This window comes from Scyliorhinus canicula, chromosome 3 (assembly GCF_902713615.1).
Source record: "Scyliorhinus canicula chromosome 3, sScyCan1.1, whole genome shotgun sequence".
In the NCBI taxonomy this organism is placed as follows: Eukaryota; Metazoa; Chordata; class Chondrichthyes; order Carcharhiniformes; family Scyliorhinidae; genus Scyliorhinus; species Scyliorhinus canicula.
Window position 1 is genome coordinate 93071977 of NC_052148.1, and position 18388 is coordinate 93090364.

The 18388-nt window shown below is 45.8% G+C and overlaps 1 protein-coding gene and 1 long non-coding RNA gene across 2 annotated transcripts in view; one reads left to right on the top strand and one right to left on the bottom strand.

Annotated features, from left to right (window-relative positions):
• Positions 1-7073, top strand: part of LOC119962801 — a 150700-nt gene extending 143627 nt beyond the window's left edge. The window contains exon 3 of the long non-coding RNA XR_005459970.1: positions 6740-7073. This is a non-coding gene — a long non-coding RNA (uncharacterized LOC119962801). The remainder of the gene's footprint in view (positions 1-6739) is intronic.
• LOC119962800 (chondroitin sulfate proteoglycan 4-like) overlaps positions 1-18388 on the bottom strand; it is a 147776-nt gene that overhangs the window by 6724 nt on the left and 122664 nt on the right. Inside the window, exons 8-9 of the mRNA XM_038790894.1 lie at positions 15177-15346; positions 3507-3684 (exon numbers count right to left, since the gene is read on the bottom strand). Of these exons, the coding sequence (XP_038646822.1) occupies positions 3507-3684; positions 15177-15346 (348 nt within the window). The remainder of the gene's footprint in view (positions 1-3506; positions 3685-15176; positions 15347-18388) is intronic.

Consider the following 18388-nt stretch of genomic DNA (forward strand, 5'->3'; position numbering starts at 1 on the left):
GCTGCCCTCTGACCCTTCTGCCTCGTGTAAGGGAATGGCAGATCCAGTAATGGATGCCATCTGCCTTTGAGCATTGCACTCTGGATCAGGCCCTGCCTCCTGGCAGCAGATGGTGCCACTAACAAGGTGCCGACCTCACCAGTGTAGAATCAGGGTCTGGTACACACAGCGTGAACGTGGGACTGAATACAGTACTGCCGACACAGTGATGTAGAAGAACACATGACACACATCTGGGGATCAGTCGAATGTTGGATCGAGTTGTGTGCACAAGCAATCATGGAGACAGCTCCAGGCTTGAATCCTTAACTATATATATATTTATATGTATATATATTGTTGTTGTAGTTAATAAACACATATAGTTAACCTACTTAAGACCGTGAAGACTTTATTTTTTTAAATAAACAATTTTATTGAGGTAGTTTTTGGCTTTATAAACAGCTACAGACATCATCAGAAAGGAAGCAAAAAAGGCAAAAATGTGCAAACATCCACGTACTTTCAATACTTCCATCGTAACATATTGCACAAGCCCGCTCCCCTCCCACCGGTACTACCCGCCATAATTTCCCTCCTACTCTACTCTACCCCCCACCCCCCTCCCCCCACCCCCCTGCTGACGCTCACTCTCCCGCAAAGAAGATAAATGGCCACCTCCGGTGAACCCTGCACAGATCCCCTCAAGGCAACTTAATTTTCTCCATAACCAGGAAACTCGACATGTCCACAAGCCACTACTCAGTCTTCGGGGGCTTTAGTCCCTCCACGCCAATAATATCGTCGCCGGGCTATCAAGGAAGCAAAGGCCAGCACATCGGCCTCTTTCTCCCCCTGGACCCCCGGGTCTTCCGAAACCCCAAAAATTGCCACCCCTGGACTCATCATCACCCTTGTTTTTAGCACCTGGGACATGACCCCCGCAAATCCCTCCCAGTACCCCCTCAGCTCAGGGCATGCCCAAAACATGTGGACATGGTTCGCTGGTCCTCCCGCGCACCTAGCGCATTTGTCCTCTATCCCGAAAAATTTGCTCATCCGAGCCACCGTCATATGGGCCCGGTGAACGACCTTAAATTGGATCAGCCCGAGCCTAGCACATGTCGCGGTCGAGTTTACCCTACTCAGGGCCTCTGCCCACAGCCCATCCTCCATTTCCCCGCCTATCTCCTCCTCCCATTTAAGTTTCAGTTCCTCTGTCTGGGACCCTCCCTCCCTCATGAGCACCGTATATATACCCGAGAGTCTGCCCTCCCCTTCTTCCCTCCTAGAGACTATTCTGTCGACGATCCCCATTGGCGGGAGGCGGGGGAAAGATGGGACCTGTCTACGGACAAAGTCCCGCAACTGTAAGTATCTAAAATCATTTCCCCTTACCAACCCAAATTTCTCCTCCAAGCTCCTCAAACTCGCGAAGCTCCCTTCCAGGAACATATCACCCACCCTTCCCGCCCCTGCTTGCCGCCATACTCGGAACCCCCCATCCATACTGCCGGGGCAAACCGATGGTTGTCGCAGATTGGCGCCCAGACAGACGCCCCCATCTCCCCCACATGCCTCCTCCACTGGCCCCATATCCTCAGGGTCGCCACCACTACCGGGCTGGTGGTGTACTTGGCCGGCGGCAGCGGTAGAGGAGCCGTGACCAGGGCTTCCAAACTGCAGCCCCTGCACGAAGCCGCCTCCACCCGCTCCCAAATAGACCCCGTACCCACCATCCACTTCCTTATCATAGCGATGTTGGCCGCCCAGTAATAATTGACCAGACTCGGCAAAGCCAGCCCTCCCTCGCTGCGGTTCCTCTCCAACATCGCTTTCTTCACCCGCGGAGACTTTCCCGCCCAGACAAAGCTCATGATCAGCCCGTTAACTCTTTTGAAGAAGGACTGTGGGATAAAGATCGTGAGGCACTGAAAAATAAACAAAAATCGAGGGAGGATTGTCATCTTTACAGTCTGCACCCTCCCTGCCAGCGACAGCGGGAGTGCATCCCATCTCCGAAACTCTCCCTTCATTTGCTCCACCACCCTGGCCAAATTTAACTTATGCAGCCTGCCCCAGTCTCGTGCCACCTGGATTCCCAAATACCGGAAATTTTCCTCAACTATCCTAAACGGTAGCCCTCTCAATCTGTTCTCCTGGCCCCTTGCCTGGACCACAAACATTTCACTCTTGCGTGAAGACTTTATTAAGACTACTGAATGATATCCAACACCCTACAATAGCCTTGGCCCAATTAAGAGATCCGTTCATTAAAATATTGTCTTGCTAGCAGGTTCCCGCCCCCATGTAAAATCAAGTCTAGAGCGAGTGGAATTACAGACATGTAGTCTAAGGTGGATCAGAGAACACATTGTTCCAGACAAATCTCCCAAGAAATTAATTGCTTTTGGGACTTGGGCTGTTCTGCTTCTCTCAGTCTATATAAAAATCAAAGTCTCCCATTTTAACCACTGTTTTTTCACAAGCATCTCTGATCTCCACACTTATGCATCCTGCTTTTTATTACTGCTATCTGGAGGTCGATACACAACTTCAATCAAAGTCTTTCACCGTTTCTATTAATCTATTCTGCCTTTTTCTACTACCTACTCAATAATGAACTAAAATTCAACGTAGATTTGTGCTAGGAACAGGGGTTCAGATAAAGTCTTGATCCAGCAATCCACTGCATTAAAAAAAATACACGTTATCTAAAAAAAGAATGTTTTCAATTAACTGAGAGAAGCCAATGGCGAGGAGACAGCATCAATCAGATTGGAGGATTGTATTCCTTGCTACTGGCTGAAGTGACACAGAAATAGAGGATGTAAAAATGAAATGCTGGAAATGCACAGCAGGTTAGTCGGTATATGTAAAGGAACAAGGAGAGATTCATGTTTCTTGTGTAACTTTTTCAGAATTGATTAGAACTGAAAGTTATAAGCGAGTATTGTAGAAATTTGGGGAAAAAAAGTCAGCAGAGTGAGGGGCAGGTGAGAAAGAAACAACAGATATTCCAATCACAGATGGAAAGTTGTTTAGTTGAATGATCTGCAAACCGTTTAAACAGAAATATGTTGGATGACATAAAAAGTTCTGTCAGAGTAAAAAGGGACATTTCAATGCTCCAAGATATTTTCTATGATCAATAGCCAAGGAGGGTGGAAGGTTGTACATGGGCGTCAAATTGCTGCAAAAATGTTATGTCCCTTTTGATCTTTGAACTGTAAAGTTGTTTGAGTAAATCCTGAGCTTTTCCATTCAATTTACTCTGGTGTGCAAATGGTGGGGGGGGGGGGGGGGGGGGATGAATTTGCGGGCCGCAAATCGCTTTATGGATGTTAGCTCTCGCGAGAGGGCCCTAATGTGATTTGCACCAGGGAGATCTAAGAATGAGATCGCCCTCATCCCTCGCCAGCGACTTAATCAGGTTCACGTCTAAAAGTGCAAAAGAGGATCATACAGAAAACATTTGGCAGGTTCCAGTATTTTCATACACTAGAGATGCACTGTGGGTATCTCACCTGTATTTGCAAGTAGACAACTGGATCGCCCAGTGTTGTCATATGAGATGATGACGTGAAAGTCTTGAGGTTCCAACGAGGCTGGTGGGGAAAACACTATAAACTGAAACGAGTCTTCAGCACTCCAGCTTATGGTGTCAGTGTGAGTGTGCTTATATGCAATCAAACCTTCATTTATCTGCAAGAAACAATGCAAACAAAATGGTACTTCTAAACAAAACCAGGTTTAATTTTGATAACTGAAAAGGATTGCAATACTGTCGACATTTTCTAATTGACGGTTTTACCTAATTTTCTGTCTCTATTGTAATTTACCTGTTTTATTAACTAATTTTACCCATTAATCCCCATTTAAAAATGGATCAATACCCAAGATATATTTTGTTATTAAAAGCTCATGAAGATATGTAAACCTAATTGAAGCTTGGCAAACTTACAGACTTTGATGCACCTTTATTAGGATTTTTGGAGGAAGAACCAATCACTTCTACTGTGGGATAGCGAGGTGAGTATCTGACAAGCAAAGTGTGACATCCTAGACACCATACATTCTGAATACAGTTTCACTTACATGCTGAACTGGTAGTAAAAGCTGTGCAATGCCCATTAGTAACAAAAGCACCAAATGTTTCAATGAACATTGCCTCATGAAGTGAAATCAATATAGAATAGATGTAAAACATCGTTGTCATGGATTTTGATATATATCTTTCTGAGCTAATTAATGGCATTAGATTGAATTAATTTGATTATCGATTTAATTTTGCTTCTTTGTCAATTCTCTATATCCCCATTTGCTTGACTTTAAATAATATTAGATGCTTGGACTTAAAATCGCTGCAATTTTCTGATTTCTGGATACAAACATTTATCCTTTTTAAATGAAAAAAATACAGCATTTCAAGAAAATGTAATGTTTAAATTAAAATCCTGTCAAGAGATTTCTTCTCTCCAACATCCAATAATAACATAAATATATTCCTCAAAAACAAGTTTACAATTTTGTTATGCAGAGATGAAATGTTATTTCGCTAAAGGGCATAATGTAAAAATCAGCCAGACAAATGGCTTGGAGGGTTTATTGACCTATGTTGATATTCAAAAAGCACCTAAACGTGGGCAAAATACACAGGAACAATAGACCCTAATCATTTGCTCCCATTTTGCACAAGCGTTGAGTACTTCCAAATTTGCTGTGTGGCTTTTCAGGTGGTTATATCTGCCGACGAACGAAAAGGGTGGAGACTGCAGTGTATGTGAACACCTGATGGTTCTCGACCTGTATGAATGGTGGGGGTGTAATCGTGGAGATGGAGGGAGTGGGTGACGGGGAAGGGAGACTGCCCTCATTTAGACCTGCTAATACCGCTTCCAAAGTTGTTGTGAGATATCTTCAATGCTGGAACGCCACAAATCATGCATTGAAAACAACTTCTGGGAATGTTTATGGTGGGGAAATAGCTATTAGCAATGCTGAAGAGAAAAATTGTTCTTTTGTAATGCAGTAACTCAGAAAGCTGAAATCATTATCAACAACATCCATCCAACATGGTGCAGACTATGAATCTATGGTAATTTTTTATTTAACTATCCAGGCATCATAATACATTTATTTGTTTGAGGGTTCCCCCTGAACCATTCCTTTCCATTTGTGCTCCTAAATCCCCAGAAGTGCACAGACTGTTTTAGTGCTTGGGTTGGAAAATGTTGCATCATGTGCCCAAGCATGCACCTGGTGCCATTAACAGGAACAATGCAGGCAAATATGACTTTGGTGGTTTCTGGTGCACAAGAAACGAAATGCAAATACTTTTTTTCATAAATTTAAAGTACCCAATTTTTTTTTTCCCAATAAAGGGGCAATTTAGCGTGGCCAATCCACCTAACCTGCACATCTTTGGGTTGTGGGGCTGAAACCCGCGCAAACGCGGGGAGAATGTGCAAACTCCACACGGACAGTGACCCAGAACCAGGATCGAACCTGGGACCTCGGCGGCATGAGGGAGCAGTGCAAACCACTGCGCCACCGTGCTGCCCTTCGAAATGTAAATACTGAGTGGAGATGCTGTTAAGGAATGCAAATACTTAGCTTAATTTTAAATTGTCAGTCAGAGGTCGAGAATTCAGGCCCCCTGCATATATACTGGCTGGGAAATGGTGGCACATTACCATCTTTAGGCCATAAACCAGCCCAGCGCTCCTGTAGAAGGTGGCAAATGGCATGAATAGCAGGTCAGGTGGCCTGATCAGCCTTGAACATATTTCACAACCCAGCCTCTATGTGGTAAAGAATTACACAGATTCAGTGCCCTCTGAAAGAAGAAATTCCTCCTCATCTGTCTTAAATGTTAAATGGGTGACCCCTTACTCTGAGATTGTGTCCTCTGGTCCTAGACTCTCCCACAAGGGAAACAACCCCTCAGCATCTACCCTGACATGCCCCCTGAGAATCCATTTGTTTCAATAAGGTCACCTCTCATTCTTCTAAACTCCAAAGAGTTACAGACCTAATCTACTCAACCTCTCCTCATAACAAACTTCCTCAAGGTGGCACGGTGGCGTAGTGGTTTGCACTGCTGCCTCATGCCGCCGAGGTCCCAGGTTCGATCCCAGCCCCGGGTTACTGTCCGTGTGAAGTTAACACATTTTCCCCGTGTTTTGGTGGGTCTCACCCCACAACCCAAAGATGTGCAGGCTAAGTGGATTGGCCACGCTAAATTGCCCCTTAATTGGAAAAAAAAATAACTGGGTACACTAAATTTATTTTAAAAAAAAAGAAAATTCCTCCATACCCAGGATCAAGCTAGTGACCCTAACCCTAACCCTTCCCCGTATTGCCTCCAATGCCAGTATATCTTTCCTTAGATAAGGGGACCAGAACTATTCACAGTATTCCAGGTGCAGTCTGACGAGTGCCTTGCCAAGTTTTAGCAAGACTTTTCAATTTTTATACTCCTTTCCCTTTGAAGTAACTGGATTGCTCTTCCAAAAGGACAACACAAACTTGACAGTTTCAATAATATAACACTAATATAATATGAATTTTACGATTATACATTCCAAAAAACCCAACTAATTTCTTTGTCTAGGTGCCTTACATCTCAGTCTGAACAGCCAACACACACACACTCACTCACAGGCTATTGCACTCTCGTACCCATGCTTCAGAGTTTCCCTCCATAAATGTTGTCCTTCCTTCCTATTCACATGAGTCCTCTGCTTTCTCCTTGCAGAAGTGAGTGGAGGAGATCATGGAGGAGAGTGATAGGCACCTTGTCGGCCACTGGCAATGCATACTCATCTGACCCACTGGGAAGGACGTCTTGGTCCAGGAGGCTGTGCACGTCAGCACCAACCTGCATTGAAAATCTGAACTCCCTGAAGCCTGGCATTCAGACCTGTTGAGAGAGCTGATCTACTTCCTGTAGATCCTGTGTGTGGGCTCACCTCCTTCGAGCTAGATCTCGGTGTTCATCCTGTGTATCCTGCGGAGAGGCATGTGATTGAGAAGTCAGCTGTGATTGAGGTGCTCCTGCTGCTGGTGCTGTTTTTTCTCTTGTTCTTCGTCAAAGGTGCACGGTGGAGCTGAATCAGCTGCTCACATGTCATGGTGAAGGCTGGCAGCATGGAAGACGGGTGAAATGGCTTTCAAGACGTCAAAAGCACTGAAAGTACACTTTGGGAAGGAGTGCTGTGATCAGCGGCCTCTCTCCTAGCCATGGCTGGAGTTCTTCAATTTCACTGATAAAAGATTTAAGAGCCTGTCAGCACTCTTAGCTGTGCACTCATCTTGGTGACACTGGTGAGTTGCTGACAGTTAGGGAAGCTCGTGCTGCTAAAGCAGAAATGAATGACCTATTAGAATAGTTCAATACATTACCCGACAGCTGCATAGGGGTTTATTGCTCACCTTAAAAACCATCGGGGTGAAATCTGGGATGGACAGATGATGGTGGGATCCCAAACTAATGTCACTTTTAGGGAATTAAAGGCCCCGCAAGCACACTAACTCAAATCCTAACCTAATCCCTTTAAATGTTCTTCCAATGTCTCATTAACAGATGCCACCTCTGACACTGCAGCATTCGCTCATTGTGCTGCACTGGAGTGAATTTAGAATTTAGAACAGTACAGCACAGAACAGGCCCCTCGGCCCCCGATGTTGTGCCGAGCAATGATCACCCTACTCAAACCCACATGTTCACCCCATACCCTTAACCCAACAACCCCCCCACCAACCTTATTCTTTAGGACACTAAGGGCAATTTATCATGGCCAATCCACCTCACCCGCACATCTTTGGACTGTGGGAGGAAACCGGAGCACCCGGAGGAAACCCACGCACACACGGGGAGGACGTGCAGACTCCACACAGACAGTGACACAGCCGGGAATCGGACCTGGGACCCTGGAGCTGTGAAGCATTTATGCTAACCACCATGCTACCGTGCTGCCCGTGGCTGGAGGTTTCTGAGGGGGTATTGAACCCAGGAGCAATGGACTCAGGTAAGAATGTTAACATAAAGACATAAGAGCCAGGAGCAGGAGTAGCCAATTTAGCCTGCTTCGCCATTCACTATGAGCTTGGCTTATCTCATCTTCATCTTAACTCCAATTTCTTGCCCATTCTCCATAACCCTTCAACCCCCAATTTCAACCCATTACTAATTAAAAATCTGTCTATCACTTCCTTAAATTTACTCAATGTCTTGGCATCCACCACACTCTGGGGTAGTAAATTCCAGATTCACGATCCTTTGAGAGAAGTAATTTTCCCTCATCTCCGTTTTAAATCTGCTATCCCTTATCCCAAAATTCTGACCCCTCGTTCTCGATTGTCTCATAAGAGGAAACATCCTCTCTGTGTCTACTTTGTCAATCCCTTTTATCATCTTATATACCACAATTAGATCTCCTCTTATTCTTCTAAACTCTAGAGAGTATCGGCCTAAACTGCTCAACCTCTCTTCATAATACATACCCTTCATCTCTGGAATCAATCTAGTGAACCATCTCTGAACTGCCTCCAATGCAACTACATCCTTCCTCAAATAAGGGGACCAAAACTGTACACTGTACTCCAGGTACGATCTCACTAATGGCGTATACAGTCATAGAAATACTTCCCTACTTTTATACTCTGTTCCTTTAACAATAAATGCCAAAATTCCATTGCCTTCCTTGTTATCTGCTGTACCTGCATATTAGTTTTCTCTGATTCATGCAAGAGGACACCCAGATCACTCTGCACTGAAGCACTCTGAAGTTTCCCTCCATTTAGATAATAAGTTTTCCGACCAAAATAGATAACCTCTCACTTACACACATTAAACTCCATCTGCAAAGTTTTGGCTCACTCATTAATGTATCACTTTCCTTATTTCTTATTTCTTTATTACAACTTACTATCCCATCAGTTTCAAATTCCTAGGAGTGCACATCAGTTTCAAATTCCTAAGGGTGCATATCATCAAAAATCTATCCTGGTCCACACACGTCGACGCTATCACCAAGAAAGCACAACAGCGCCTATACTTCCTCAGGAAACTAAGGAAATTCGGCATGTCCACATTAACCCTTACCAACTTTTACAGATGCACTATAGAAAGCATCCTATCGGGCTGCATCACAGCCTGGTATGGCAACTGCTCGGCCCAGGACTGCAAGGAACTTCAGAGTCGTGAATACCGGCCAGTCCATCACACGAACCTGCCTCCCATCCATTGATTCCATCTACACCTCCCGCTGCTGGGGGAAAGCGGGCAGCATAATCAAGGATCCCTCCCACCCGGCTTACTCACTTTTCCAACTTCTTCCATCGGGCAGGAGATTCAGAAGTCTGAGAACACGCACAAACAGACTCAAAAACAGCTTCTTCCCCACTGTCACCAGACTCCTAAATGACCCTCTTATTGACTGACCTCATTAACACTACACCCTGTATGCTTCAACCGATGCCAATGCTTATGTAGTTACATTGTATGTCTTGTGTTGCCCTATTATGTATTTTCTTGAATTTTATTTAATTCCCTTTTCTTCCATGTACTGAATGATCTGTTGAGCTGCTTGCAGAAAAATACTTTTCACTGTACCTCGGTACACGTGACAATAAACAAATCCAATCCAATCCAATCCAATCTATTTTCGTGTCATCTGCAAATTTGGTTATAGTATCTTCTATCATTGAATCCAAGTCATTAATATAGATCTGTCCTGGTCCACCCACGTCGACGCTACGCCCATGAAAGCACAACAGCACCTATACTTCCTCAGGAAACTGAGGAAATTCGGCATGTCCACATCGATTCTTACCAATTTTTACAGAAAGCATCCTACCTGGCTGCATCACAGCCTGGTATGGCAACTGCTTGGTCCAAGACCGTAAGAAATTACAGAGAGCCATGAACACAGCCCAGTCTATCACACGAACCCGCCTCCCATCCAATGACTCTCTGTACACCTCCCACTGCCCTGGGAAAGCGGGCAACATAATCAAAGACACCTTCCACCTGGGTTATTCTATCTTCGAACCTCTTCCATCGGGCAGGAAATACAAAAGTCTGAGAACACGCACTAACAGATTCAAAAACAGCTTCTTCCCCGCTGTTACCAAACTCCTAAATGACCCTCTTATGGACTGATCTGTTCTCTTCACACATCTACTGAATAGTACTATACTCCTGTATGCTTCGCTGGATTCTTGTGTCTATGTATTTATGTTGAGTATTTATGTATGTCCTAAGTTTTTTCATGGATTGATGGAACAATCTGTCTGGACTGTACTTTTTACTGTACCTCGGCATACGTGGCATTAATTCAAATCCAACATGGCGGCTCATTTGGTCACTCACACTGGTGACTGAATATTGTGGGGACAACACTTACTCTGGTGGTTTATGTGCGCCAAATGGTTTGCCTTCTCCTCATTGTTGTGCAAGGAACAGGCCCTAGCCTGTTGGTGTTTTCCACCCTTGGCTTGGGTATAATTAAAGGGGCCGTAGCCAAGATCCAGGTGGACCGGAACCCCAGCCCCAATATTTTCATACCTGCCCGGTTCCCTACACCTTAGTGGAGAAAGTAGAGACCGAACTTGGTCGCTTGGAGAGTTTGAGCTGTGTGATTTGCTGATTGGGTGGCGCTGGTGGTTCCCATCATGAAGCCGGATAAGATAGTCGTCTCTGCGAACACTATAAATTGACGGTGAACACGGCTTCAAGGTTAGATCGTTATCCTGTACCTCAAATTCAGTATCTTTATGCTACATTAGCCAACGGCTGCACATTCACAATATTAGACATGAGCAACACTTATCTAGAACTGGAGCTCAATAAATCCTCCTGGAAGTATGTCATAATTAATACGCACAAGAGTCTCTAACACCCGACTGCCCTTCAGAGTATCCTCAGTGTGTGCTCTTTCAACGCGTAATGGAGAACATCCTGCGCGGATTGCCGTGCGCTGTGATTTACTTGGACGATGTGCTAGTCACGGGGGCCATGGACAAGGAGCATTTACGGAACCTTGAAGTGGTGTTGCAGCACTTTTGTGAGTATGGGGCCCACCTGCGCCTCACGAAGTGCGTGTTTCACACAAAATAAATCGTCTACTTGAGGTATTGGGTAGACCGAGATGGCCTTCACCTGTCGCTGAAAAAGTGGGAGCCATCCAACTGGCCCCCACGCTGCGTGATGCCATGGAGGTTTGCTCTTTTTTTGGATTGGCGAATTATCATGGCAGATTCATTCCGAATTTGGCAACCATCTTGGCCCCCCTTCATTTGCTCCTCAAGAAGCATCAGCCTTGGGTGTGGAGCAAGGCCCAGGATGAGGCCTTTAAAAAAGTGAAATGGTGGTTGTCCTCTTCAGAGTTGCTGATGGATTTCGATCCTTTGAAACCATTATTTGTCACAAGTAATGTATCGGCATATGGGATTGGGGCAGTCCTGTCTCTCCGTGAACATCGATCGCCTTTGCCTCCCGGACTCTGGCTCTGGCTGAGCATACGTATCCTCAAATAGAAAAGGATTGTCTGATGATCGTATTTGGGGTGAAGAAATTTGATCAGTGTGTCTATGGCTGCCACTTCTTTATCATCAGGGGTCACAAGCCGTTGCTGGTCCTCTTCTGTGAGGACAAGGCAATCCCACTAATTTCTTCTGCAAGGTTTCAGCATTGGGCTTTGTTATTAAATGTTTAAGAGTACTCTTTTGAGCACTGCCCAGAGACCCAGATTGCATATCCTGATGCGTGGAGCCGTCTTCCTCTGCAGATTGAGTTCGCAAAGCCCCCTATAGCAGACAACCACTGTCCTGAATTTATGGATTCCTTGCCCGTCACTACATCATGTATTCGTGACTGGATGCAAACGACCCCGTCCTTGCCAAGGCGTGGCATCTGCTGCTATACGGTAGTCGGCATCGACGGCTACCAGGCAAGTTGAAGGCTTTCTTCTCAAAGTTCTCGGACCTGACCGGAGAAGACGGTATCCTCCTGCAGGCACGCGGGTTGTTGTTCCAGCGAAGGGCCAGGAAGTCATGTTAAAGGACCTTGGAATCTCCCCTACTCCCGAATACACCAGCACGGGACTCCCCCTCGTTCCTGTCCCCCACAGCTGTGACTTTCATCCCTGACCTGACCCCCAGATCCGACTGGACTGCCCCTTGAACAGACCCCCGACCCAGCCGATTTCCCTCGACTCGACCCTCCGATCAGATCCAACCCCTCTGACCTGGCTGGACCACCTGCTTTGACCCTCCCAACCCAAGTCCCTCTATCCCCTGACTTCCAATCCCCACACCTATGACCTCTGATCCTCCCATATTCCCGTGACCTCCAGCCACCACCCCCTATCCATGATCTCAGGCACTCCCGCACACTTCTGGCCCCCTGACCGTCCACCTCCAACCCTCTCAACCACCCAAATTGGACACTTACCGTCTGCCTGTCCTGTCAATTCACTGGGGCTCTTATACTTACCTTCCTCACAGCAGCTAGTGCAGTAAAAATAGGGACGCGGTCTCCCTCAATATGCCAGAGCTGGATTGCACTGGTCTCTGTGGGAGCTCGGTGCAGGCCCCAAGCAGCTCTGACCATCAGAAGTTTCAGTGTAATTTTCAAAAGCAGGTAAGTGCACATTATCGTCTTGTAATGCCAGCAGGCCATCGTTTCCCGAAGCTCGTTGGAAGCTATGGGCCATTGTTTTCTTTTTGAACTCTACATCATTTATGTTTGTACTAAAATATTCACAATATTTGGGTTACTGCCTAATGAAATATATAACTTTATAAAAATCTGATTATCTTGATCCTATGCGACTCCTCTGTAAATGATTTCACTTTGTTACCAGTAGAACGTCTGTGTACCGTAGTATATTAAAATAAATTCATGGCCCAAGGTCAAAACATAAGGATGGGAATTCCAAAGATAAAAACAAAATGGCATACATGCTCAAGGCTCAAAAAAACAAGCGGCTCTCATTTTAAACTTCTGAACAATTAATCAAATAAAAATAAGTGAATTATTCCAGGTTGTGAAAATACAGTATTTATCATGCCTGGTCTGACTGATGCCTCTTCATTTTTATATAACAGGTCCCCTTGGCAAAGCTTGAACTTACTGGTTGAATATTTCATTAGCTCTTAATGCTTTCTGCATGAATTATTTACAGTACTTAAAGTTAATGGAATCATTCTTCATCCCATTTATTCTCTCTACCCTTTACTCATATGTGACCCACAATGAGCAGGACACAGCACTCTGAACGGTACTTTATTCCTAAATAGAGCTGCCTTGACCCTATTGAACTTGGCCCGCCGCTTGGCCAGCTCCTCTTGCAAGTCCTGATATGTGAACCGCACGCCCTTCCAAGTACACTCTCTTGTCTCTCGCCCAATGTAGGATCTTCTCCTTCTCCAGTAGTGATGTAGCCACACAATGATCGCCCTTGGCACCTCTCCCGCTTTCAGCTTCCTCCTCAGTGATCTCTGCGCCCAATCCAATTCGGGAGGTCGGTCGAAGTCCCCCTTTCCCCACCAGCTTCTCAAACAGCCTAGCTGCATACTTTGTGCCCTACACTCCCTCGATCCCTTCAGGCAGCACCACGATCTTCAGATTCTACCTCGTTGAGTGATTCTCCAGGTCGGCCACCTCCTCCCTCAATGTCTTCTGGCCCTCCGCCATCAGCAGCATTTCTTCAACGAGGGTAAATCATCCTAGTGGCTCTCAACCTTCTGGAGCGATGCGCTTTGCTCCACTCACTCTAGGGCAGCCCAAATTGGCTCTGCCACCTTAGCCAAGTCTTCTGAGACCGCCTTCCTCTGCTGCTGGAATTCCGCCATCAAAAATGCCACTAGTTGCTCCGTCGATCATTGTGTGGGCAACAACGCCACAGGTCTTTCTGCCATCTTTTCCTCTGTCGTATCTCGAGAGTTCTCCTGGTATGACTGTTGCTCCTAGTTTGTTGCACTCGTCATTTAGTAGACCTTAGACATTCCCCACTGAAGGAGAATCACTAGTTCTTAATGTTCCTACAATTTCCACCTGTGTAACACCCTGCAAAATGGGCAAAAAGAACCAAAAAATTTATTCTTGAGCAGGAGCCACCTAATGTGCAGCCACTCACTCCATGGCTGCCACCGGAAATCCCCAGACTACAACCATTCCTGACGAAGAAGTGAAGATGTCTACTGGGCTTCAGATGAGTCTAGGGATTTTGGGTGGGCATGGCTGGGAGACTCCCGTGAGAGGGTGCGGGGGGGGGGGTGTTGTGTTAGACTGGCTAGTTGAGGACGGACAATGGTGATACCGTATTCGGATGGTGCCCCCAATGGACACAGTGGACTCCCTCAAAGGAGGTCGCTCTCCCTTTCTGCCAAGAGCAGCTCACAGTGTCAAAGCTGCCAGGCTGTTTGCCTTCCCACTGCTGAAAGAAAACTTGTGGTGCAGATGGAATAAGGCCTTAATTGCTCACTTAAAGTTCTAAATAGGCCTCAGGCAGGCAGGATGCCTGACGACTTACTGGCCCCCATAATATGGGGGATAGATCGAGAGGTGGGTGAAACACCAACGAGCTGGCATCTCAGAAAATACAGAAAACTATTGCAGAAATTTAGCTCCTAATGTATTTTGACTGGATTTAAAGGGACAACCAACAAGTCAATACTTTGCTTTTGCCAAAGGATAGATACAAAAATCATTGCTTTTCTGACTAAAGTGTGCTTTAAATATTTTATTTTATGAAGTGAAAAAGGTGATTTTGATTACTAAATATTAAAACAATTGTGTCCTTGGGTCAGTGGTAGCACCGTGACTTCTGACTCAGAGGATTGTTGGTTCAAGGCCCACTCCAGGACTTCAATAAGTGGAAGTCGCATTGTCGTAGACAATATCTTTTGGATGAGACTAAGGCCCCAGTTTCCAGTGAAGCTCAAAGAGCTCATGCCACTATCTAAAGAGGAATAGGAGAGCAACTGTGTTGGGTAAACTGAACTTCCAAAGTATAACTATAGTCGGTGGTGCATGCGATGGTGACCTGAAGATTTGAAATGCAATTCCTTCTTCTTACAAATGATGATTTGATGTTGCATAAAAATGACAATTTTATCAATACATGTTTATTTATTGTTGAGTGTATAGGATGTAGAGCAAAACAATGGTACCGACTAACACTTACCATGCTTTGGGTGAAGTTGGTCGCTTCAGTTGTCATGTTGTCAGTCTCAACTTTTACCACTTTACCGAGTTTTGGAAAACTAACCAGAGTGTATGTTATGGTTCGATTTCCAGTGTTCTCATCATTGGTTGCAGCTTTCAAATGTTCGGGTTTAATACGTTTAAGTGTTCCTGTGAGAATGAAATTCAGTGAATGAGATTACAGTTCAAATTCTGGCTGCGCATAGAAAGAATAGAGTTCAGCTCACGAGCTCCAGTGAGTTATTATAAATATATAAAGAGTAAGAAGGTAGGCAGGGAAAGGGTTGGCCCACTCAAGGACGGGGGAGGGGATCTATGCTTGGAGCCGGAGAAAATGGCCGAGATACCAAATGAGCACTATGCATCAGTGTTCACCAAAGGGAAGGGCTTGGCAGATGATGAGTCTGGGGAATAGTGTGTAGATAGTTTGGGTCATGTGGAGATCAAAAAGGAAGAAGCATTGGGGTGGACAAGTCCCCAGGGCCTGATGGGATATACCCCAGAATACTGAGAGAGGTAAGGGAGGAAATTGCTGGGGCCTAGAGAGAAATCTCACTGGCTACATAGGAGGTCCCAGAGGATTGGTTAATAACCAATGTTGTTACTTTATTTAAGAAGGGTAGCAAGGATAATCCAGGTAATTATAAGCCGGTGAGCCTTACGTCAGTCGTGGGGAAATTTTTAAAAAGGATTTTTCGAGACTGGATTTACTCCCACATGGACGTATGAGCGACAGGCAACATTGTTTAGCGAAGAAGAGGTCATGTCTCACTAACTTGATTGCGTTTTTCGAGGAAGTGACAAAGATGATTCACGAAGGTAGGGCAGTGGATGTTGTCTACATGGTGTCAGTAAGGCCTTTGACAAGGTCTCTCATGGCAGACTGGTACAGAAGGTGAAGTCAAATGGGATCAGAGGTGAGCTGGCAAGATGAATACTGAACTGGCTCGGTCATAGAAGACAGAGGTTAGCCGTGGAAGGGTGCTTTTCTGATTGGAGGGCTGTGACTAATGGTGTTCCTCAGGGATCAGTGATGGAACCTTTGCTGCTTGTATTTGGACGAAAACGTAATTGGTTTGATAAGTTTATGGACGACACGAAGGTTGGTGGAATTGCGGATAGTGATGAGGGCTGTCAGAGGATACAGCAGGATATAGATCGGTTGGCAACTTGGGAGGAGAGATGCAGATGGAGTTTAACCCGGGCAAATGTGAGGTAATGCATTTTGCAAGGTTTAATACACTAAATGGCAGAACCCGTAAGAGTACCGATAGGCAGAGGGAACAGGGTGTAAAGGTACACTGGTCACTGAAAGTGGCAATGCAGGTGGAGAAGATAGTCAAGAAGGCATACGGCATAGAATCATAGCATTTACAGTGCAGAAGGAGGCCATTCGGCTCATCCAGGTCCATGTCTCCACCCTATCCCTGTAACCCAGTAATCCCACCTAACCTTTTTGGACACCGAGGGCAATTTACCATGGTCAATCCAACTAATCTGCACATCTTTGGAACCGTAGCATCCGGAGAAAACCCACGCAGACACGGGGAGAACACGCAGACTCCGCACAGGCAGAGACCCAAGCCTGGAATCAAAACTGGGACGCTCGAGCTGAGAAGCAACTATGCTAACCACTGTGCTACCGTGCTTGCCTTCATTGGCCGGGGCATTGAGTAGAAAAATTGGCAAATCATTTTGCAGCTAGATAGAACCTTAGTTATGATGCACTTAGAATATAGTGTTCCATTCTGGTCGCCACACTACCAGCAGGTTTTGGAGAGGGTACAGAAAAGATTTACCAGGATGTTGCCTGGTATGGAGGGCATTGGTATGAGGAGAGGTTGGAGAAACTTGCTTTGTTCTTACTGGAACGATGGAGGTTGAGGGGTGACCTAACAGAAATCTACAAATTAAGATGTGCATGGACAGAGTGGATAGTCAGAAGCTTTTTCTCAGGGTGGAAGAGTCAATTATTTGAAAGCATAGCTTTAAGGGGCAAGGTTTAAAGGAGATGTACGAGGCAAATGTTTTACACAGAGGGTTGTGGGAGCCTGGAATACGCTGCCGGGTGAGGCAGTGGAAGCAGATATGATAGTGACTTTTAAGGGGCGTGTTGACAAATACATGAATCTAATTTTTTTATTATTGTCACAAGTACCTTGGTACACGTGACAAATAAACAAAATCCAACGTAGGCTTAAAACTGCAATGAAGTTACTGTGAAAAATCCCTAGTACCACATTCCGGCCCCTGTTCGGGTACACAGAGGGAGAATTCAGAATTTCCAATTCACCTAATAAGCATGTGTTTCAGGACTTGTGGGAGGAAACCGGAGCACCCGGAGGAAATCCATGCAGACATGGGGAGAACGTTCAGACTCCACACAGACAGTGACCCAAGCCGGGAATCAAACCTGGGACCCTGGCGCTGTGAACCAACAATGATAACCACTGTGTGCCACCATGAATAAAATGGTCCCTGGAAGGGTAGGGGCTTTTAGTTCAGATGGGCAGCATGGTCAGTGCAAGCTTGGAGGGCCAAAGGGCCTGTTCCTGTGCTGTAATTTTCTTTGTTCTTCCTCCCTTCCGATTTTTATGGAAGGTATGACACAAACGATCCCATTTGCCTGATTGTAGTTCGATTGTTCCCCCAGAGTAGTGACCCATGCAGAGTCGGCAGACTTCGAAACCTCCATTCCCTGAAGCCCATCTAGGTTCACCACAGGTCCCCGCAGCGCAGACCCTACTCCGTTCAACACAAGGTTTCCTCGACTGTTGGGCTTCTTACTCACAGTTAGAACATAGAATCCCTACAGTGCAGGAGGTGGCGATTCGGCCCTTGAACCTGTACCAACCCCCTGAAAGAGCACTCTACGCAAGCTCACTCAGCTGCCCTGTCCCAATAACCCCATAACTTAACCTACTTAACTCTGGACACTGAGGGGCAATTTATCATGGCCAATCCACCTAACCTGCACATCTTTGGGTTGTGGGGAGAAAACTGGAGCACCCGGAGAAAACTCACGCAGTCATGGGGAGAATGTGCAAACACCACACAGGCAGTCACCCAAGGCTGGAATTGAACCCAGGGCCCTGGCGTTGTGAGGCAGCAGTGCTAACCACTGTGCCACCCATTAGTGGCAGTGCTTCGTCCAGTGTCTGTGTGTGAGATTCCAGAAATCTCCTGTTGCTC